Source organism: Rhinoderma darwinii, chromosome 8, assembly GCF_050947455.1.
Source record: "Rhinoderma darwinii isolate aRhiDar2 chromosome 8, aRhiDar2.hap1, whole genome shotgun sequence".
NCBI classification, from domain to species: Eukaryota; Metazoa; Chordata; class Amphibia; order Anura; family Rhinodermatidae; genus Rhinoderma; species Rhinoderma darwinii.
In genome coordinates this window covers 63,773,514-63,797,860 of record NC_134694.1, presented here as the reverse complement: position 1 = coordinate 63,797,860, position 24,347 = coordinate 63,773,514, and the positions used below count along the sequence as shown (strand labels likewise).

Below are 24,347 nucleotides of genomic sequence, written 5' to 3'. Positions count from 1 at the left end.
ATGGGGTAAATACATAAATATGAAAATACATAAATATAGAAATACAGACAGGCAGATTGATATAACAGTTAGGCACTGTTCACACAAGGATTTTGCAGGCAGGCAGATTTTGACCTGCCTGCACTTTATTGCCACGGTTTTCACTGCGTTTTTTGCCCGCAGGCAAAAAACGCTGCGAAAAAACACTTTCTCTGTCTCCCATTGATTTCAATGGGAGGTCATAGGCGGATCCACGGCAAGAAAGAACATTTTGCTAAAAGCCGAAGTTTTTTTGTGCTGATTCCAACACAGTCTCCGCTTCAATATCAGCACCAAAAAAATCAGTTTGAACTGGGCATGTTCATATGGCTTATCTTCCGCCGTTTTTCAGAGTGTAAAACGCTCATATTACACTCTGAAATACATTCTGAGATTTTTAACATTTCCCATTGACACTTGACAAATGCTTGATAAACACGCCTCCAAAAACACTTGCAAAAATCAAAAAGACTGTTAGGGTATGTCCACACGGCTTATTTTTAGCAGTTTTTCAGGCCGTAAACCCCCTCCCCCCCCCCCCCTGAAAAATAGCTGGAAAAATGTAAAAAGAAGTGCATGTCAAAAATGGCTGTAAAAAAAACATAAAAAAAAGGTTGATTATTTAAAAATCGCTGAAAATCACTGGCTGTTTTCCTTTGAAAACAGCTCTGTATTTTACAGCTGTTTTTAGTTTGCCATGTGAACATACCCTTAGGGTATGTTCACCCGCAAGATCAAAAACGGCTGAAATTTATGAAAATTGCAGAGAAAACAGCCTATGATTTTCAGCCGTTTTTGAAACAGAAAATTTATTTTGAGGGGGCCTTTTTTTAGACATTTTTGGTGCTGTTTTTCAAATGGCCCTCTAAAAAACAGCTCCAAAAACGTCTCAAGAAGTGAAATGCTCTTTCTTTTTGAACAGCGTCTTTCTACATGCCGTTTTTTATAACAGCGGCGTAAAAAAACGCCCATTCTGAACTAAATGCCGTTTTTCCCATTGATTGCAATAGGAAGCTATTTGTCAAAGTTTCACTAGCGTTTTTCAAAGCGTATTTTTGAGGCGTTTACACCCCAAATACGCCTGAAACCACTGGTGTGAACATACCACACGCAGTGTTTTTTGGCGTATATTTCAGGGCGCTAAACGCCTTAACATACGCCTTGAAAAACACTAGTGAAACACCGACAAACAGATTCCCATTGTAATCAATGGGTAAAACGGCATTTAGTTCAGATGAGGCGATTTTTTTCATAGGGCCAAGTGAAAAGCAGCCAAGTTTTCTCTTGAAATCAGCCTCTTATTTTTCAGCCTGAACATATGCACTACACGGCAGTATTTTAATCAGTATTTTGGAACAGAATTTGTAAGCCAAAAGCAGTAGTGGGTCCAAAATACGGAAAGAGGTACAAACCTTTCCATTATACTTTTTTCTGTTCATGCTTCGCTTCTCGATTTGGATTTGGCTTAAAAATACTGAAGCAAACTACGGATCAAAATACTGTCATGTAAAAGTGGCCACACTGTGCGTTTTTAGCATATGTTTTTTTGTTTTGGTTGATGAATTCTACAAACGCCACAAAAACACATGGAGTGATACCAGCCTTAGCATATGTACACATATAGCGTAAACACTGCAGCATTTTTGAGTGGATTTTCTGTGTTGTAATTCCACAATGTTTTTGCAAGAGAAATTGACTTGCTGCAGATTGAGAATCTGCACCTCAGGTAAATGTTCCCACTTCTTTTCTGCATATTTTTTACGCAGCCTGTGGATGAAATTTGTTGAAATACCACCCACTTTGCTGCTACTGTAATACACTGTGGATTTTCAGCACAGAAAATCCTGTCATAAATTCTGCATTGTTTACGCTACTTGTTAACATGGCCTTAGGGTGGACTCACACGCGCCACATCTTGTTGCAGAATTTTCTGCGGCTGAAAATCAGTTCCATTCATCTAAATACATCTTGCAGAAATCGATGTGCTTGCTGCAGGAATAACCCCCTTCAGATGAATGGAATTGATTTGTGCAACAAAATTTGCAGCATGTAAACGCACCCCTAGGTTTTGTTCATATGCATTGTAAACAATGCATAATCTTCATTTCGATTATCTGTGCGGATATTCTGCAGCGAATTATAGTAACAGCAAAGTGGATGAGATTTCAACAAATCTCATCAAAACGTTGTGGAAAAAGCTCGCATAAAAGACATGCAGAAATCGACTTGCTGTATGGATTTTTTAGTCCGCAGCATGTCAATTTCTCTTGCACAGAAAATACAGTCGGAAATTTTGCAGTGTTTATGCAACGTGTAAACTGATCCGTACAGGTACAATGAGGAGCTCTGCCAGAAAAACCTTACAATCTAAGGTTGAGGCCACATGTAGCGGTCAATGTGCAATCAAATACCACCAACTGCACGATGTTTTAACACAAAATGCTACAATTTTGGCCACAAGCTTTCAAGTGGTAAAACGTTGCAGATTTTTTACCACATCGTGGCTGCATATCGATCTAAAATGATTGAAGGTATCTGCAGGTGACATTAAACTGATGACTATATTTTAATATTTATTTTTCCAGGTAAACTTGCATCCAGCTGGTCTTTTACTGAAAATGAAAATCCTTCTTCATTGCTCTCTGCCTGATGATGTCATCAGCATGGGTGAGAAATTGTGATATCTATCAACTTGTGTGCAAAAGTTTGGAATCTCTAAGAAAAGTCCTTCTTTATTTAATCCCTTTGGCGTCACCAACTATACATTTACAGCATGGCACCATGCATTTAGCACAATCTGCCATACATGTATGTTAGAGTGTTAAAGGGTCACCTTATCTAGTGAAATGGTTGCACAGTAGTGGTGACTGCTGTCCTTGACAGCAGGCCATCACTACTTATGGTCGAGGAACCAATTGCGTTGCTGCTTTAAATCGTTCACGTAAATGGGCGTACTATTATGCCCTAATTGCGGTATATTGACCACAATAGGGTGTAATGGTACACCCAGTGAATGGCACAGGCAGAAAAGCTGTGCCTGCCCCAACTGAATCAGGTGGCGGCTGTAATACATGACATAAAAAAAAACATAAATTCGTAAAGTTTAATCTATAAATTATATGTTCCGGAAAATGGTTCTATTAAAAAATCTGACTCGTCTAGTAAAAAACTTGTCCTATTTTCTCATGGACCCTTCACACGGTCCGTTGAAGCAATGGCCGTGTGAACGGCCCTATTAAATTACATAGGACCGTGTGACGGCTGTTGTTTTAACGCCATTACACAGACGTATTACATGTTCGTGTGAATTAGGTCTTAGGGTATGTTCCCACAGGTTGGATACGCTGCATAAAAGAGTTCAGTACGAAAAACTGCAACCAAATCGCCTTTGCTGAAAACAGAGGTAAAAAAAAAAAAACAATACTTCAAGGGGTTTTCCCATGAGAGACATTTTTGACATATTCACAGGATATGTCATAAATGTCAGCTAGATGCGGGTCCCACCTCTGGGACTCGCACCTATCTCTAGAACGGGGCCCCCTAAACCCCGTTCTAGCTTTTTGTGCTCTCGCTGCCTCCTGGCCACTTACTGATTGCATGATCGGGAGTTACGGAAAACGCGTAACTTGTTGAGCTACTCTGTTTCCGTAACTCTCATAGTAGTGAATGGCAGTTACAGAAGCAGCGTAGCATTCAAGCTACGCTTTTTCCGTAACTACTATTAAGTTCTATGGGAGTTAAGGAAACAGCGTAGCTCAGCGAGTTACGCTGTTTCCATAACTCCCGACCATGTAATCAGTGAGTGGCCGGGAGGCAATTCTAGAGATAGGTGCGAGTCCCAGAGGTGGGACCCGCATCTATCTGACATTTATGACATATCCTGTGGATATGTCATACATGTGCTTCATGGGAAAACCCCTTTAACTCACTGGTGAGTCCCTCTGTTCTCCGTGCAGCCCGGCCTCCTGTAATTGGCTGCAGCAGTCACATGGGATGAAATGTGATCCCAGGAGGCTGGGCTGCAAAGGAGCCGTCGCTCTGACAATGCCAGGGGGTAAGAATAGCCCTTTTTTATTAAATGTAAACAACAAAAAGTTTAGTTTTTTTTCAAATTTGCAATTCAATTAAATGGGGAAAACCCGCAACAAAAGTGCAATTATTCCGCAGCACAAATTGACATACTGCAGATTAAAAACCGCACCGCAGGTCAATTTATGAACTTTTTTCCAGCAGATTATTTCTGCAGCATGTGGATGAGATTTGTTTAAATCCCATCCATTTTGCGGTTACTGTAAATGCGGATTTTCCGCACAGACTTCCTATGCCGAAATTCTGCAGCGTTTATGATACATGGGCACCCAGAATAAAAGTAGTAAAACATTAAAAAAAATATACATTTTTGGTACCGCCATAATCATGCCGACCCATAGAATAAAAGTAACGGGTTATATATGCTGTGCCTTGAACAACGTAAATTTAAAGTGCATAAAACTATGGTGAAATTGCTGTTTTTTTAAAAGTTACTAAAAGTTAATCATTAGTTATACGTACCCCAAAATGGTGCCATTTAAAAATACAACGCGTCCTGCAAAAAAAACAGCCATCATACAGCTCCGTTGACGGTAAGAAAAAACGTTCTGGCTCTCAGAATGTGACGACACAAATACAAATAAAATTTTAAAAAAAGTGTTTTATTACTTTTTCCCATTAAAAACATGAAAAAATTACCCGCAAAATACATATAACATGTAGTTTTTACCACACCGTGAACACCTTAAAAACAAAACCCAAAAAGCTATAGCGGAATTTTTGTTTTCTTACCATCCCCCCCACAAAAAAAGCTAATAAATAATATATTATATGTACCATTAAAAAATACATCTTGATCCGGAAAATTAAGAAAGTAAAGCCCTTGAGTAAAAAGAAAAATGCTGTACCCTCAAGACCCAAAATAGCTGCATCTTTAAGTGGTTAAACCCTTAATACCACAGATTTTTTTCGATTTAATAACCAGACACTTTTTTAGCAATCTTTTCGCTGATGCTGGTTAAACGGTTATTACTTTTATATTTTTTATGCTATTAAATTGTTTTTTGCATCTTTTTTTCATAACAGATATCTGGACCGCCTCTTCATTCAGTGTCCTCCACACTGCAGTGGATCAGTGAGGAGGAACAGGCGGTTTGGGACCCCCATTCTCAAAACCTGTGGGGGTCCCTGCAATGGGCCCCCTAGCAATCAGAAAATGATCAACGATCCTGTGAATAAGTGATAATTTATGATTCTAGAAAAACACTTTAAACTGTGTACTTCCTCTGTAACTGGTACTGTCATAGCAGCCCCTGTTACAGGGGAAAACAGCCCTGATAATGTGACAGTTAGGAAAGTACTCGTTCTTTCATAAAATAAATATATGTGTGTGTGCGTGTATGTATATGTATATATATATATATATATATATATATATATATATATATATACATATACATACATATATATATATATACAGTACATACATTATTGGGACATCCACAGATTACAGCTACAGGAGCTTTTATGACATCCCATTCTAAATCCATGGCATTACTATGAAGTTGGTCCCCCTTTGCAGCTAAAACGGCTTCCACTCTTTTGGGAAGGTATCTAAAAGAGATTTTAGAGTGTGTCTGTGGGAATTTTTGTCCATCTAGCCAGAAGAGCATTTAAGAGGTCAGGCACTAATGTTGGACAAAACTGCCTGGCTCGCAATCTCCGTTCTAGTTTATCCCAAATGTGTTCGATACGTTTGTGGTTAGGGCTTTGTGCGGGCCAGTCAAGGTCTTCAACACCAAACTCACCCAACCATGCTTTTCTGGACCATGCTTTACAGGCGGGGTCACATTTTTGCTGGAACAGAAATTGGCCTTCCCCAAACTGTTCCATTAAAGACCTCAAATGCACATTGTGCTCTTTCACTCCTTAACCCTGTTATATGCCCAGGCAAAAGAATAGGGCCGCATATAGGGTGCTTCTAAAACCAGGAAACACAGCATAATAATTAAAGAAGTGTATTTTTATGGTGGCACAAGCTGGGCACAACATCCACTGCACACTAATTTCTGGAAAACACCTGTGGGATCTACATTCTCACTACACCCGTAGGTGAATGTCTTGAAGGGTGTAGTGTCCAAAATAACATCACTTGTGTTTTTTTTACTGTTTTGGTCCCACATGGGCTTTACAAATGCGATATGGCACCCAGAAACCAATTAATCAAAATCTGCACTCCAAAAGCCAAATGGCATTCATTCCCTTTCTGAGTCTTACCGTTTGCCCAAACAACAGTTTATGACCACATATGGGGTATTGCTGTACTAGGTAAAAATTGCTATTGAAATATTGTGGTGCTTTTTTTCCTTTATTCCTTGTGAAGATGAAAAATTGTCAGCTAAAACGACACCTTATTGGAGAAAATGTAATTTTTTTCGTTTTCACAGCCCAATTCTAATAACTTCAACAACAAATATCTGTGGAGTCAAAATGTTCACAAGGCCCATATATATTTTTTTCATGCGGTGTCGTTTTAAAAATGGGGTCTATTTGGGGTGTTTCTTGTGTTTTGACCACCTATAATGGTGCCTGGAAAACATCCTAATAAAATGGAAGCCCCAAAATACACTAGGTGCGCCTTCATTTCTGAGACCTGTGTTGCAGTGAAAGAGCCCACAAGGGCCACATATGGGACATTTCTTAAAACTGAGGGATCAGGGTAATAAATATTGAGTTGCGTTTTCTTCTTTAGAAATAAAGGACTAAAATTTAATGTCTGCAAAAAATATGAAATGTTCAAATTTCACCTTCACTTTGATTAAATTCCTGCAAAACGTCTAAATAGTTAAGAGACTTCCAAAATGCTGTTTTAAATAGTTTGAGGGTGTAATTTTTGAAATGGGGTGATTTATAGGGGGTTTCTAAGATATTAACCCCTCAAAGCAACTTCAAAACTGAATTGGTCCCTAAAAAAAATAGGTTTTGGAAATTTTCTTGAAAATGGAAAAAAGGACTGCTAAACTTATGATCCTCTTCAAAAAATTATGCCAACATAAAGTAGACATATGGGAAATGTTAATTAGTAAGATTTTGTGTGGTATAACTTGTCTTACATGCAATTAAAATCAAATTCTAATTTTTCAACATTTTTGAAACATTTTGGTGTTTTTCACAAATAAACAATCAATGTATCGACCGAATTTTACCACTAACATAAAATACAATGTGTCATGAGAAAACAACATCAGAATCACTAGGATAAGTGTAATGGCAGGAAGGAGGTGAAGGGAAAGTGAGCCCTAATCTACCCACCGCCCTGTCCCTGCCTACTTGCAACGACCCGCCCTAGACGACGGGGTACAACTGGGCGGCGGTCCCTACGCTGTCTAAGTGCACGGGAGAACAAACAGGGAACACGCAAGGGAAGGGGCAGTAGCCCACGGAACGCCGCGAGGAAACGGAGCGGTGAATGAGTAGTCAGGACCAGGATGAAGTAGAGTATACCAAGGTGAGCACGGAGAAGGAAGCAAGCCAGGGGCAAAGAGAAGCAGGTTAAGCGGAACTGCAGCAAGGCAGAAGCACGGCAGAAGCAGGCTGGAGCAAGCAGCAGTGGGGCCAGGAATCCAGAAGAATTAGAAGCACTGAGGAAGAGAACACGGCAGGTAATAAAGGACAGGGGGCGGAGCTAACTCCGACTGACCAGGCCGCGATAGGCTCTCCCACTCCTGAGCCTGCCACCCTGGTTGGTGGGAGATGGTGTCAGTCGAACAGGTCTGGCCTCAGGTGTGGATTGATTAATCCCAGGAGTATACCTAGACGTAGTACCTGGCAGATCCCTAACAATAAGTAAGAGCATTCCAAGTTATAACCACATAAAGGATGCTATAGCTCTCCGCTTCTCAATACTTACCAGTCCTGGTTCCCTCTCCCTCCTCATTCTGCGTTTGGCGGCAAAATCAAATTTCGTCCTGACATCCAGATATAGAATTTCTCCTGCTCTGGAACACTCTGTTAGAGCAATTTGGTTCCTTTGTGTTCCAAAGACTTCTCTGCTGTCTTGTATTTGAAATTCCTGTGTACTGAACCTCGTCTGACCTTCAGCTACCTTTACCGTGACAAATCTCTGCCCCCTACGCTGACGTATTACTTAATAAACCTCAGCAACCTGCCCAGACATTTAGCTCTCCAGACCACTCTGCTTCTATTAACTTCAGCCGTCACCAATACTCCAGAGGTAGTGACCTGGGGTTTCCACATCCCCGTACAGGGGTTAGAATGTGAAGACCAGGGGTTCCCTTAGACTCGACTCCCCAGAGTAGCCCCAAGTCAAATCACTTGGTGACACAGAGTGTTCACACCGACCCCAGCTACAGCACATTCCTCGGGCTCCGTGACAGTTTGCTCTGGCCATGGACCCCGCTGAAGTAACCCTGCCTGAAGTCTCACACCTGGCTCAGGAATTATCCAGGCAATGAGTTTGCCAAGACCAACTGTGCCAACTACTACATAATATCCTGTTTTGGCTTAATGCCATTTCTACTCCTTCATCACCTGTGGCGCCTATGCAACCACCTCTAGCTACTGCAAGCAGTCCAGGATTGCATTTATATACTCCTTCACGCTACCAAGACAACTCCAAGTCGTATATGGGATTTCTTAACCAATGATCGACCCATTTTAAGGTGATGGTTTCAGACTGAGCTAAGGTCACCAATATCCTGTATCTGCTTTCTTCTGAGGCACTGGCCTGGGCATCTCCTCTATTGGAACGGAACAATTCTATCATGAACAACATTCAAGCCTTTCCATGCAACCTTCAGAAAGGTATTTGAAGAACCTGGTCAGACATCATCTTCGGCCTCATCACTTCTCAAGCTTCACCAAGGTCTTTCTACTGTAGGTTAATATGTCATCCAGTTTTGCACCTTAGCCACTGAACTCCAATGAAACAATGAAGCTCTTGTTGCAACTTTCTGGGAAGGTCTGGCTGGTCCCATTATGGAATAGTTGGCAAGTCGAGATCTTCCTACCACTTTGGATGAGTTAATTTCTTTGGCTACTCATATTGATAGACTCTTCTCTGAGAGACAACGGGATCTCTCGTGAACATAGGGTACCTCAACTGGCACCAACATTTCTGAGACCTCTTCTTGCTTCCACTTCTGCTTTTCTGAATGATCCCATGCAGGTAGAGAGAATACAATTATCTACTGGAGAAAATCTAAGAAGACACACTAATAATGTTAAGGATCTGCCAGGCACAGCTTCTGTATCCACGCCCATAGGTAATCGGTCTGCACCTGCTTCTATGTCTGTGAGACTGACTCCATCTTCCACCACTCAGGATGGCAGGCTTAGGAGTGGGAGAGCCTATCACAGCCTGGCCAGACGGAGCTAGCTCCCGCCCTCCGTCTATTTATACCTGCCTTTCCTGTTCTTCCTTGCTTGTGATTCTTCTCTGTTGGTTTCCTGGCCCTGCTGCAGCTTCTTGAACTACTTGTCCCTGCTTCGTATTGACCCTGGCTTACTGACTACTCTTCTGCTCTGCGTTTGGTACCTCGTACACTCCTGGTTTGACTCGGCTTGTTCACTACTCTTCTGCTCTGCGTTTGGCACCTCGTACTCTCCTGGTTTGACTCGGCACGTTTACTACTCTTGTTGCTCACGGTGTTGCCGTGGGCAACTTCCCCATTTCCCTTTGTTCTGTGTTTCCTTGTCTGGTTGTATGTCGTGCACTTACTGAGTGTAGGGACCGTCGCTCAGTTGTACCCCGTCGCCTAGGGCGGGTCGTTGCAAGTAGGCAGGGACTGAGTGGCGGGTAGATTAGGGCTCACTTGTCTGTTTCCCTATCCCTGTCATTACATAATCACAAGCCCATACCTACTCTACCCTGGTCCCTCACACCACTATGGACCCCTTGAGACCCTGGTTCAGCAAATGCAGGGTCTCTCCCTACAGGTCCAGGCCCTGGCTCAGAGGGTCAACCAGCCTGATGCTACCATGGTAGTGCCCCTCACCTCACCTCTTGAACCCCACCTCAAGTTGCCTGACCGGTTCTCAGGGGACCGGAAGACTTTTCTCTCCTTTCGGGAGAGTTGTAGGCTCTATTTTCGTTTAAAGCCCCACTCCTCAGGTTCTGAGAGCCAGCGGGTGGGTATAATTATGTCCCGGCTCCAGGAAGGGCCCCAAGAATGGGCCTTCTCCTTGGCTCCTGACGCCCCTGAACTTTCCTCCGTTGATCTTGTCTTTTCTGCTCTCAGACTCATTTATGACGAGACTGACAGGACTGCCTTTGCCGAGAGTCAGCTGGTGACATTACGTCAGGGTAAGAGACCTGTTGAGGAGTATTGCTCTGACTTTAGGAAGTGGTGCGTAGCTTCTCGGTGGAATGACCCTGCCTTAAGGTGCCAGTTTAGGTTGGGTCTGTCGAGCGCCCTGAAAGACCTGCTAGTTAGCTATCCCTCTTCTGACTCCCTAGACCAGGTTATGGCTTTAGCGGTACGACTTGACCGATGTCTCAGGGAACGACAACGTGAACGTTTATGTGTTTTCTCCTCTGACTCCCCCATGATGCCTCCCGAGGTTCCGTTGCTTCGCTCTTCCACGGAAGACTCGGAGGTACCTATGCAACTCGGGGCTTCCGTGTCCCCCCCAACAACGTAGAGAGTTCCGCAGGAAGAATGGTCTCTGCTTCTATTGTGGGGATGACAAGCATCAAGTGAACACCTGTCCTAGGCGTAAGAATAAGCAGCCGGAAAACTTCCGCGCCTAAGTGATCATCGGGGAGGTCACTTGGGCGCACAGGTATTTCCCGTAAATATAAAACGTAATAAAATCTTGCTTCCCTTTCAGGTCTCTTTTGGTGGTAGGTCTGCTACCGGCAGTGCCTTCGTGGATTCAGGGTCATCTGCTTATATCATGTCTGTGGAATTTGCTATGTCTCTTGCTATGCCTTTGATTGATTTGCCTAAACCTGTCCTGGTAGTGGGTATCGACTCCACTCCTCTTGCTAATGGTTATTTTACACAGCATACCCCTGTTTTTGAACTCCTTGTTGGCTCCATGCATTTGGAGCAGTGCTCTGTACTGTTGATGCAGGGATTATCGTCCGATTTGGTTTTAGGCCTTCCCTGGTTGCAGTTGCATAATCCCACGTTTGACTGGAATACTGGGGATCTTACCAAATGGGGTAATGAATGCTTGACGCCATGTTTTTCTGTTAATTCTATTTCTCCCCCTGAGGAGGTGAACACGCTACCTGAGTTTGTTCAGGACTTCGCTGATGTTTTCTCTAAGGAGTCCTCCGAAGTGTTACCTCCTCATAGAGAATACGATTGCGCTATCGATTTGGTACCAGGAGCTAAGCTCCCTAAGGATAGGATATTTAATCTCTCTTGTCCCGAATGTGAAGCCATGAGAGAGTATATCCAGGAATGCCTGGCCAAGGGTTACATTCGCCCCTCTACTTCTCCGGTAGGTGCTGGCTTCTTCTTCTTAGGGAAGAAGGATGGTGGTCTTAGGCCATGCATTGACTACCGTAACTTGCATAAGGTCACTATAAGGAACCAGTATCCCCTTCCTTTGATTCCTGATCTCTTTAATCAGGTTCAGGGGGCCCAATGGTTCTCTAAGTTTGATCTACGGGGGGCGTATAACCTTATCCGCATCAAAGAGGGGGATGAGTGGAAGACTGCGTTTAACACGCCCGAAGGTCATTTTGAATACCTCGTCATGCCCTTTGGGTTGTGTAATGCTCCCGCGGTCTTCCAGAATTTCATAAATGAGATTTTAAGAGATTACCTGGGGGTATTTCTTGTAGTGTACCTTGATGACATACTTGTGTTTTCCAAGGACTGGTCCTCCCACATTGAGCATGTCAGGAAGGTGCTCCAGGTCCTTCGGGAAAACAAGCTGTTTGCGGAGACCGAAAAATGTGTGTTTGGGGTGCAGGAGATACCATTTTTGGATCAAATCATCACTCCTCATGAATTCCGCATGGACCCCGCCAAGGTCCAGGCTGTGGCGGAATGGGTCCAACCTGCCTCCCTGAAGGCGTTATAGTGCTTCTTGGGGTTCGCTAATTATTACAGGAGATTTATTGCTAACTTCTCGGTCATCGCTAAGCCTCTTACGGACCTCACTCGCAAGGGTGCTGATCTCCTCCACTGGCCTCCTGATGCTGTCCAGGCTTTTGAGGCCCTTAAGAAGTGCTTTATCTCGGCCCCGGTGTTGGTTCAGCCCAACCAAATGGAGCCATTTATCGTGGAGGTTGACGCGTCCGAGGTGGGAGTGGGGGCTGTCTTGTCCCAGGGTACCAGGTCCCTCACCCATCTCCGTCCCTGTGCCTACTTCTCCAGGAAGTTTTCGCCCACTGAGAGTAACTATGATATTGGCAACCGCGAACTCTTAGCCATTAAATGGGCATTTGAAGAGTGGCGCCACTTCCTGGAGGGGGCTAGGCACCAGGTAACGGTCCTTACCGACCACAAGAAACGGTTTTTCCTAGAATCTGCCGGAGGCTAAACCCGAGACAAGCTCGATTGGCGTTGTTTTTTACTAGATTCAACTTTTTGGTCACCTATAGGGCTGGGTCTAAAAATATTAAAGCTGATGCACTGTCACGTAGCTTCATGGCCAGCCCTCCTTCGGAGGAAGATCCTGCTTGTGTTTTGCCCCCAGGTATAATCATTTCCTCTGTTGATTCTGACTTAGTCTCCGAAATTGCGGCTGATCAAGGTTCAGCTCCCGGGAGCCTTCCTGAGAACAAGCTGTTTGTTCCCCTGCAATTCCGGCTAAGGGTACTCGGGGAAAATCATGACTCTGCACTATCTGGCCATCCAGGCATCCTGGGTACCAAGCACCTCATTGCCAGAAACTATTGGTGGCCTGGGTTGCCTAAAGACGTTAAGGCCTACGTTGCCGCTTGTGAAATTTGTGCTAGGTCCAAGACTCCCAGGTCCCGACCAGCGGGCTTACTATGTTCTTTGCCCATTCCCCAGAAACCTTGGACCCATATCTCCATGGATTTTATCACCGATCTGCCTCCATCTCAAGGCAAGTCGGTGGTGTGGGTTGTAGTAGACCGCTTCAGTAAGATGTGCCACTTTGTACCCCTCAAGAAACTACCCAATGCTAAGACGTTAGCTACCTTGTTTGTCAAACACATCCTGCGTCTCCATGGGGTTCCTGTCAATATTGTTTCTGACAGAGGGGTACAATTTGTTTCATTGTTTTGGAGAGCTTTCTGTAAAAAGTTGGAGATTGATCTGTCCTTCTCCTTGGCCTTTCATCCTGAAACTAATGGCCAAACCGAGAGGACTAATCAGCCTCTAGAACAATATTTAAGGTGTTTTATCTCTGATTGTCAATATGATTGTGTCTCCTTCATTTCACTCGCCAAATTTTCCCTTAATAACCGGGTCAGTAACTCGTTCGGGGACTCCCCCTTTTTCTGTAATTTTGGGTTTAATCCACGGTTCTCTTCCATTTCACCTGGTGGTTCCAACAATACCGAGGTAGATGTCGTTCATCGGGAACTGTGCACAGTCTGGGCCCAGGTTCAGAAGAACCTAGAGGAGTCCCAGACTCAGGCAGATAGAAGACGTTCTGCTAACCCCTTGTTTGTGGTCGGGGATCTGGTGTGGCTGTCTTCAAAAAATTTGCGCCTTAAAGTCCCGTCCAAAAAATGTGCTCCCCGGTATATAGGGCCGTACAAGGTCATTGAGGTCCTTAACCCTGTCTCCTTCCGACTGGAGTTACCCCCGTTTTTTCGAATACACGACGTGTTTCATGCCTCCCTCCGGAAACGCTGCTCCCCGTCCTTGGCTACCTGAAGGGGTAGAATTGTGGACAGCAGGATGGTCCAAGGCTCCCTCCAGTACCTGGTCCATTGGAGAGGATACGGGCCTGAGGAGAGGACTTGGGTACCTATATGTATGTTCTTCTAGTCCTAGAAGAAGCCAGAATGCTGGCGAAACGCGCGTCGGGTGTTCTATTATTTTAATGTCTCCTTGGTGCAATACATGGCCTTAGCTGCCACACTTAGGCCATTCGATTGTCAACCTATCATTTGCTTCTACCGCACGGCTGACAGCAGTCGGCTGTTCAGCTTACAGCACGAGTGTGTTGTTGGCGCAGCGCACCCTGCTGTCATTTCCGAGCAGCTGGGTGTGTGCTTTTATCCAGCCGCTACGCTCCAATTTGACCGCCGGTGAATTCGCCGTGCGGTTCTCTTATTGCTGCCTACCCCGTTTACTTACGGGAGTAGGGCTATTGCCTGGTAGGACAGCTTGTCCTGCGGGGTCATTCTGATTTCTCAGCGCTGGAGGCTTTTGCTCCGCTCTGGGATTCAGTACATACGCTGAGTCTGGCTCTACTCACAGTGGAGTCGTACTCTGGGACGGTGTTGTGATACCGCTTCTCAGCTGACCGCTGAGCGCGGCCACAGCAAGGTAACCACGGCTGTTCCCCACGCTGCTGCTCTGGTATACAGGGACGGCGGCGTGAGAGTGCAGCTGTCAGCTAACTGTTCACACTGTGCCGTGGCAGTTATGTGTGATGGTGCGGCAGGCCACTTGCCCTGACTCATTGCACTGGCACGCTCTGCAGGTGTATTACATGGCATGAGTAGTTCTAACCACTCCAACTCGTGCACTCACAGATAAATGCTGCTGTTACCCTTAACACCTCAACTTACTGTTCTGCTCAATAAGAAAATCAATTTAACCACTATATAGCCCTTTGTCATACAGTACAACAATTGATGGTTTTCTTGTTATATAATTGACAGCAGTGCAGCCATTGGCTGCGTCTCACGCTGTCGCTCTGGCCCACAGGGACCTCAACGTGAGGGCGTAGTTAGCAGGCTCATGTTCACATTGTGCCGTAGTGCAGCCGCATGGTAGTGCAACTGGCTATCATTACCCTAATTTCTGCACTGTCACAACCTGAGATTACATGCTTGCTACTCTGGAAGCATAGAATCTTATGTGTTCTTCAATTGAACACTATTGATAGTAATATAATCCATAATTCATAACATCAACATACCATACAATATATGGCCTACAGGTACGTGAGTTTGGGGGTCACTCACACATACATTATTGCACCATTGGACTTTTAGTGTAATTGTATATTTTAATGCATATTAATAAAAGTTAATTATTATTATTAGATCACATACTTTTTTCTTCCTTCCCTTCCCTCATACATATAGCTATACTGGGTGGTGTACACCAATGTGATCTGTTGACAATATTGTGTGATAGGTGGTCCTCCACACATTACGAGGACTTGGGTACCCGCCCGCGATGTTCACGGTGGGGTATTGCTCAGAAGGTTCCATCTTTGGTTCCCCAATAAGCCAGGTCCACCCCTCATAAAAGGGGGGGTACTGTAAAGGATCTGCTAGACACAGCTTCTGTGTCGACGGCTGTGGTTAATCAGTCTGCACCTGCTCCTAGGTCTGATAGAGTGACTCGATCTGCTACCACTCAGGCTGGTAGGCTCAGGAGTGGGAGAACCTATCACAGCCTGGCCAGATGGTTCTAGCTCCCGTCCTTGGCCTATTTATACCTTCATTTCCTGCTTGTCTTTGCCTGTGATTCTTTCCTGTGTCCTGGCTCTGCTGCTCCTGCTATTATTATTGACCTTGCTTCATTTTGACCTTGTCTTTACTGACTACGCTCCTGCTCTGCGTTTGGTACCTCGTACACTCCTGGTTTGACTCGGCTCGTTCACTACTCCTGTTGCTCACGGTGTTGCCGTGGGCAACTGCCCCATTTCCCTTAGCTTCTGTGTACCTTTGTCTGTTTGTCTGTCGTACACATATTGAGTGTAGGGACCGTCGCCCAGTTGTACGCCGTCGCCTAGGACGGGCTGTGCAAGTAGGCAGGGACTGAGTGGCGGGTAGATTAGGGCTCACCTGTCTGTCTCCCTACCCCGTCATTACAGATTCTTCCATTATTTTTTGGGATCCATTTTTACGCCTTTCACCGTGTGGTAACAATATCAACTTAACTTTATTCTGTGGCTCAATATGATTACGGTGATATCAAATTTCTATAGATTTTTTTCATATTTTACTACTTTAAAAAAACAAAATCTTTTTGTTAAAAAAAAAAATAGTTTTGTTTCATCACATTCTGAGAGCCATAACGTTTTTCTTTTTCTGTGCATTGAGCGGTGTGGGGGCTTATGTTTTGCGGGACGAGCTGTAGTTTTTATTGGTACCATCTGTTTTGTCCGTTTACATTTTTATTTTTTACGTCGTTCACTGTGTGCATTAAATAATGCTATATTGTAATAGTTCAGACTTTTACAGAAGCAGCAATACCAAATTTGCTAACTTTTTAATTTTTTTACATTACTTTAGAGGGAAAATGGGAAAAGTTTTTTTTTTAAGTTTCAATTTAAATTGTATTTTTTTCACTACTAAAAACTTTATTTCACTTCTTTTTACACTTTTATTAGTCCCCCTAGGGGGATCGCTGGTACAATATAATGCAATACTAATGTATTGCAGTATATCGTCATTTTTACAGGCATCTGTTAAGCCCCGCCACAGGCATTTTATGGCATCTGTTAAGCCCTGCCAAACAGCATTTTATGACCACATATGGGTATTGCTGTACTAGGGAGAAATTGCTTTACAAATGTTGTGGTGCTTTTTCATCATCACCCCCTGATCTCGCTGCGAGGGGGCGATGAGTTGCCGGAGGGGGCCGCCCCCCACTTTTCAATGCCTCAAATGCTTCGGTCGCGATTGACCGCAGCATTTGAGGGGTTAGGCCCTGTTCACACTTATTTTTTTTGCAGGCAGAAAATTCTGCCTGGAAAAATCAGCTCCGGGTTTTTGAAGTGGTTTTGCACCACACGCGTTTTTTGCGTTGTGAGCGCTCCATACTACTCCCCCTGCACTAGGACATACCTGGTGCGGTAAGGGGTTAAAGTATTCAAAACAGCATTTAGAAAGTTTCTTTTCTCGTTAGGCATTTCACAGGATTTAAAGCAAAGTGGAGGTAAAATTTACAAATTTAATTTTTTTGCAGAAATTACATTTGAACTCATTTTTTTCTGTAACCCTAAAGGTTTAACCAGAGAAAGACAAATCAATATTTATTGCCCACATTCTGCAGGGAAATATCTCACATGTGACCCTAGTGTACTACTGGACTGAAACAGGCCTCAGATCCAATGGAGCACATAGTGGATTTTGCATTTTAGGCACCATGTCAGGTTTTAAGAGGTCTTGTGGTGCCAAAATATAGGAAACACTCACAAAAAGACGCCATTTTGGAAACTAAACCCTCCAAGGAATTTATCTAGGGGTATAGTGAGCAATTTGACCTCACAGTTTTTTGCTAAATGTATTGGAATTAGGTCGTGAAAATCAAAATCTAAATTTCTCATAAAATATGGTTTTGTCTTAGATTTTTTTTCATTTTCATTTTGAGGAATATAGGAGAAAAAGCAGCCCAACTTTTGTAAAGAAATTTTTCCTGAGTACATCAATACCCTATATGTGGTCATAAACTGCTGTTCGGACAAACGACAGAGCTCAGAAATGAAGGTGCGCCATTTGGCTTTTGGAGCTCAAATTTTGCTGTAATAGTTTTTGGCTACCATGTCGCATTTACAAAGCCCCTGAGGTACCAAAACAGTGGAAACCCCGAAAAGTAACTCCATTTGGGAAGGTACAAGGAATTAATCTAGGTGTATAGTGAGCATTTAGGCCCCACAGCAGAATTTATTAGAATTAGGACGTGAAAATAAAAATCGACATTTTATTCCACTAAATTGTAGAGGTTTTTTTTCATTTTTACAAGGGATAAAATAGAAAAAGCACCACAGCATTTGTAAAGCAATTTCTCCTGAGTACAGCAATACCTCATATGCGGTCATAAAATGCTGTTTGGACACACGGCAGAGTATTTATCCAGGGGTGTAGTGAGCATTTTGACCCCACAGGTGTTTCATAGATTTTATTAGAATTAGCCAGTAAAAATGAAATCTTTATTTTTTCCCAAGAATATGTAGTTTAGCTCCCAATTTTTCCCTTTTACAAGGGGTAATAGGAGAATAAACACCACAAAATGTGTTACTTAATATTTCCCAAATATGGGGGTGTGGCCTGGTAGAACATGGAGACGGTCATGTAACTTCTGAGCTCCGGTAAACTGAAGCAAATCCCGGCTCAAATAAGCCATGTAACAGCTATTTGCACACCTGACGACAACTCTGTGACTCCTCCGCTTACAGCACCCACAATTTTGCTGGTTAGCTAGACGGACTGAGACGCGATCTCTGCAATTCTCCCAGCGGCCTTACCATATCCCCAGACTGCAAATAAACATAACGGCAGCATCTAAGCCGACTCCGAGTCCTATCGCTCTGGTGACTAATACCTCTGAGAGGTGAAACTCTCTTGTCTGGTCCTGTGTAGCAGACGTGGAGTGAGTGTCTTGTCCCGAATATTGCTTTCTGCATATCGCTGCATACGGCGACATAATCTCAATAAGCCATCTTAACATCTACCACAACCGCGTGATGTAGAGAGTCTCCTTGCAGACAGATACATGGGATTCACAGTCCGACATCAGAGGAGAATAGTCACTGAGATAATCTTCCTACCTGATCCCCCATTATCCTATTCTTCCATTATATGGCAGATCAAAGGAGTGCCTTGTACTGACCACGTTGTCAGCAGTCATTTTGCATTTTGCATGACTGAACACTGACTGTACCACTTAGGTTCTTGTCCTGGGACTAGGATAAAATCTACATTATCGGCTTATTTGATTCCTCATAAGGATTTTCACAAAACTAACTAGATATACAATTGATGAATAAGTCAACTCTTGCATCATATTGTGTCGTTATTCAAATATTCACTACTAATTTAGCTACTGGTATGTTTATACAGTTGATTCACACAAACAAAATGGGAGGCACTTCAAAAAAGAATACAAAATCGAAGACAACCAAACTCACTGAGTTTTTCAATAATACCCACTCGCAAGGACTGGAAGTGAATAGGCATATTTCTATGCCTCCGTCCTCCACTTTCCCCTCGTCTAGGGCGGAATCTGTGGATAACGATATGCATGAGGAGACAGATCCTCAACCTGCATCAGAAGCTACAATTAAGAGACTTAAATTCTTTACGAGATTCCCTTCAATCTGACATTCGACAAGTAATTGGGGAGTTGAGAACTTACATAGAATCTCTAGCATCTAGAACAGAACACATTGAGCACAAAATGGAAGACTTTACAAAGTCTCATAAACTACTCATTGATGCAAACTCAAATTGAGTGGAGGAAGTACTGAGAGTTTCTAATAAAGTTTTGGACCTGGAGGACAGGTCCCGGAGGAATAATGTGAAAATTAGGGGAATACCTGAGTCGATTACCCCAGACCTTCTTTCGCAATACATCACGGATTTGATGGTTATAAGTCTACCCCATAAAACATCTCTAGATCTTACAATTGACAGGATACATCGGATATTGCTCTTCATCTTTCAACGGATACAATCGCTCGTATTCATTTTTTTCACGTGAAAAATTTGTTCCTCAGAGCTCTAAAATTCTCTTCAGATCTTCCAGGTCGCTTCAAAGATATTACACTTTACCCTAATCTATCAGCGGTGACCATGATAAAACGGAAAGAATATGCCCCGCTGACTAAGATTCTGAGGGAGAAAGGGATTATATACAAGTGGGGTTTTCCGGTGAAATTGATCATCTTGAAAAATGGATCCCAGCTTCTATGCATGTCAAAGGAGATGGTGAAAGACCTGATGCATTCCTGGGGTCTCCTACCCTCCCCACCTCAAAGTCCTCCTAGGGGACATGCCACCCGCCCGGAAATTGTAACTCCACTGTGGTCCGAAAAAAACAGTAGGTCCAGACGTACAATCACAAACTGAGCAATTTCTTGTTAAACAGCTGATTTATCTTCTGCAAGGCTTCGTTATAACTGTTGGAGTGTAACTTCATCTGCCTGAAGCCCTTGTGTCCAGGGCTCAGTGCACAGGCGGACATTTGCCTCTTTGCTCATTTTCCCTGAGAGTGTCATGAACACCACTCCCAGCACACGTGACTTGGATGCTACTGTAAAGGGGTACTCCGCTTGTCCACTCTCACTCTTACTTGCGCCTATCGCAAAAGGCTAACAATGAGTTAAGTGCACCCCAAAACTAGTTCACAAATCCAAACAAAACGCTGCCACCACTTGCCGTATTAGGCCGACAAGAGCCTCCTACTGGTAACGCACACATTCACACAGGCACACAATGAATCTAAATAGCATTTAACAGGTTATGCTTTTCCGCTTCGAGGTTGTGGGTAGGTTTAGAGCAGCAAGGAACAAACTTATTAATTTTAAGTTTTAATATACGAAAGTACAGTGCTTACAAAAAAAGGTTACAAAAATGATGTAATAAAAACTACATACATATAAGCAAAACTGTTACAAAATAAAAGGGAATAAAGCAAAGAATAGCAGACCTCTTACATATTTGATAGGTTAGAGATCCCGCTGAGGAGAACAGCTTGAAGGTGGACAGAACTGCAATGTGGTCGCATCTCCTGTGATCTGACACTGTGTATTTCTTGGTATACCATTATAAAGGGTCCAAACAAGACCCCTCACCCCTCTTTCTGGTCTGATGGGAGGAGGATGGCTAATTACATGCAAAACAGGGAAAGTTGCCGGACACAATTCTAATCGGTCATAACGTCTCATGAATCTCCTAGCGAGATACTATGTCTGACAATTTCCCAGGCATATATTTACCAACCTTGGCATACCAAACATGACTATGAAATATTAATAATTTTAACCGACATTCAGTTCTTGGGTTTCTCATGGCCGAGAATTCCTGCGCTTGAGACCCAAAGAGCGTCTGAGTTCCTGGATCATATACACCAAGCTGGGTTATATACGAGATTAATTATGACAGGGGGGCTTTGAAGGATTATATTTCTTTTGTCCGATACAGCCATTTCTGTAGACATGTGGGTACTGGAGTCTGGCTTCCAAAGCATTGACTTTATTAGCACCCAGGTGTGATGGGAGCCCCACAGAGACAAATTTGGTCCTTGTGTTGACATGCAAACTAATTTGATTATGTCTCTGGAAAACGACACCCTAATTATCCCCCACAGTCAGGGAGATTTATCTGATGCATGGGTTTTAAAACATAGCTCATAACACCTCTTCCTTTTATAGATGGCATGGGAGATTGATTCACTGTAGCGTCCATGGCCGCGGGCCTCCTGACGCCCCCAGCCATGGATCCGTGAGCGCTGGCCCCCATCTCCTTCCTAGGAGACGCCAGCGCTCACTTCCGCTCTGGTCTGCTGGGTCCTGTAGGGTGGGCGCGCACGCTCGTGCCCGGCCTTAAAGGGCCAGCGCGCGCACAAAGGAAGTCGTCATCATTATCAACTGCCATGATTTTCTGGACTATAAGAAGGGCCCTGCCCTTCTGATCCTTGCCTGAGCGTTGTTAGTTTTCCCAGTCTGTCTTGCAAATGGTCCCTTAGTGTTTCCCGTTCCAGTTGTTACTCGTGCCTTGTTACCTGTTCCTGTTTCCCGTTCTGTGCCTTTAGTATTGAGTCTGCCACGCCCTGTGTCATCTGCCACGTCCGGAGGAATCCGCCACGTCCTGTGTCATCTGCCACGTCCAGAGGAATCCGCCATGCCCTGTGTCATCTGCCACGTCCGGAGGAATCCGCCACGTCCTGTGTCATCTGCCACGTCCGGAGGAATCAGCCACATCTGGCGCAACCTGCGGCTCCTGTTTCATCCGCCACGTTTGGCGTTATCTGTTGCACCCATCTCCATCAGTGCTAGAGCTGCGGCCACCGTCTGGACTATCCAGGTACCCTTTTGCGGGACATTGTATTACTGGGGTTTCCTGCTGTTTGGCCAGCTGCCTCCCCGCTACGGCGGTACGGCCTAGTGGGTCCACTAACCCGCTACGTGACATTCACAACATGAAAATTAAAATAGTACATCCCCCAAATACTGGTTTATCACAGAGTGAATCTACAGTTTGGGAATATGTTGGCCTCTGTAATGGTAACAATATTTTCGCATGTTTATTGTTTGTTTTCTGCTGTCCTTTCATTTTTTTTTTTTATTCAATACTTTAGTATATAATACCTCAACTCCCATATTGTTGGGAAACAATCTAGGAAACTATATATATATATATATATATATATATATATATATACATATATATATATATATATATATATATATATATATATCTCAATGGGTATTAAAATTATATCGATAAATGCTCATGGCCTGACCTCCCCATTTAAAAGTTCCCTGCTTTGGAAAGAGGCCTTTAAGTCTGTGATATTTCATGCGTTTAACTTTAAAAGATTCTCAGCTGTTTAAACATAATGAATTTCCGCATATTTTTCAAACCTCCACAACTGCGAAAAAAGTGGGAGTTATTATTGCTGTAAAAGAATCAGTTTCGTTCAAATGTTTTGATACTTACGTAGATCCCTGGGGAAGATATATAGTTCTGATATGTGAAATAGATAACTTGCCTTATACTTTAGTTTCCCTCTATGCCCCTAATGTCTGACAAATTCCGTTTATCAGGAAAGTGTTAGCTAAGACTAAAACTCTTCAAAAAGGAGCTTTAATAGTGTGTGGAGACTGTAATATAGTGATAAATACAGACTTAGATCCTCCTAGAGGGAACAATAGATTGTCCCCTGATTTACAATCTGTGGTTATGGAAGAGGGATTACCTGACATCTGGAGGTATCAACAGACGGAAGAAAGAGACTACACATTCTATTCTTCCCCACATGATGTGTACTCCAGAATAGATTTCTTCCTAGATGATAGGGAGATTTTGCTAAACTCTACTTCCTCTTAAATTGGGTTGATAACTCAGACTAAGCAGAAAGGAGACCCCCAAGTGGCTGGCAGGGATAATTAAACAATGAAGAGAAATGTGCCTAGGCACAAAGTCCCAATTTCCCAGCCACCAGTCAATTAGTCGAAATGTCAGTAAAGGCAGTTAAAACATAACTTTTATTAATGTATCAAACAGACAAACGACACTGAAGGGTTAAAATTGTATCAGAAGACGGCCAGTGTGTAGCAAAGGGTCAATGTGCATGCATCCAGTACAACACTGGACGCAGTGAGAGAAACTGATTCGGCAGCTGCAGACTGCCGTGCATAGAAACAGTTCCCCCGGGTAAAGGCAATAACTGGACCGTCAGTGATATATTAAAATGGCGATAGCCCCCCCGACATGTTTCGCTGCAGAAGCAGCGTCCTCAGGGGATAACACGGGGCTAATGAGCGCGCGTTTTGAAAAATGCTCCCTATATAGACTCGTATGCCTACGTCTGCATGACGTGTGACGGCAACGATTCTCCTCAAAGCCAATCAGGTGGCCACAAAAGACAAGCCCCCACGCCAAAAAGAATGGCATGACAACAAGCCAATAGAACACCGGAATCAGGCATCCAGTCACCACGGAGGCTGAGCGCAAGCGCACATCAGTCACAGTGGGTGATAGTCATTCAGAGAATTCTGTATGCGGGGAGATTGACAGCATGGGCAGCCAATAAGGAGTGCAAAACGGCACCCAATTGGGATAACAAAATCCAAACAAGTGGATACCGTAAAAAGCCTCAATACAGGATGACAGCAAATGCATACAGCACAATATACGTGTCATGCTAGCCGCAGGGAGAACAAATTGCAGTCACACAGCACAACACGCAGAGTCGGCATACGCGAGTGCATAACAATATATTGATTTAACACAATACATCCATTCTAGTCAAATCTAATGGACAAAAACGAATAGTAGGAGAGAGCAGGGATCAGAGCGAGTCGTCTGTTGGATCGATAACAACATCAATAATAATATACATGCTCACCAAGCATAAATAAGGTTAGCTAAGTACACATCAAGACAGCAATGATGATCAGTGTGTCACATAACTGTCAGAACGACAGAGGTATAATAAGGGAAAGTATATTCAGCAGAGAAAATTAATTCAGCAATAAAGGTTAATGATAATAAGAAAAGAGGGTACAGTGCCAACTACAAAAAAAGCCATGAAGGTGAACCCCTCATTTAGGCCATTAGGACTCAGAGAACTTGCTGGAGTTTGAAAGAAGAGACTTTAGCAAGATAGGTGCACAATTGGAGAAAGAGATTGTAGAAATACGCACATTCAGTTCTACTCCTGAATTTGCAGAGTGTGAGTCTAAATTACAAAAAAATATAGAATATCTAC

At 43.5% G+C, this 24,347-nt stretch overlaps 1 protein-coding gene across 2 annotated transcripts in view; it reads left to right on the top strand.

Moving 5' to 3' along the window:
- The window catches only part of TEX11 (testis expressed 11), a 963,534-nt gene that overhangs the window by 412,499 nt on the left and 526,688 nt on the right, over positions 1–24,347 (top strand). For both annotated transcript variants that reach the window (XM_075835681.1, XM_075835680.1), the window contains exon 12: positions 2,604–2,685. In XM_075835681.1, coding sequence (XP_075691796.1) covers positions 2,604–2,685 — 82 coding nt within the window. The remainder of the gene's footprint in view (positions 1–2,603; positions 2,686–24,347) is intronic.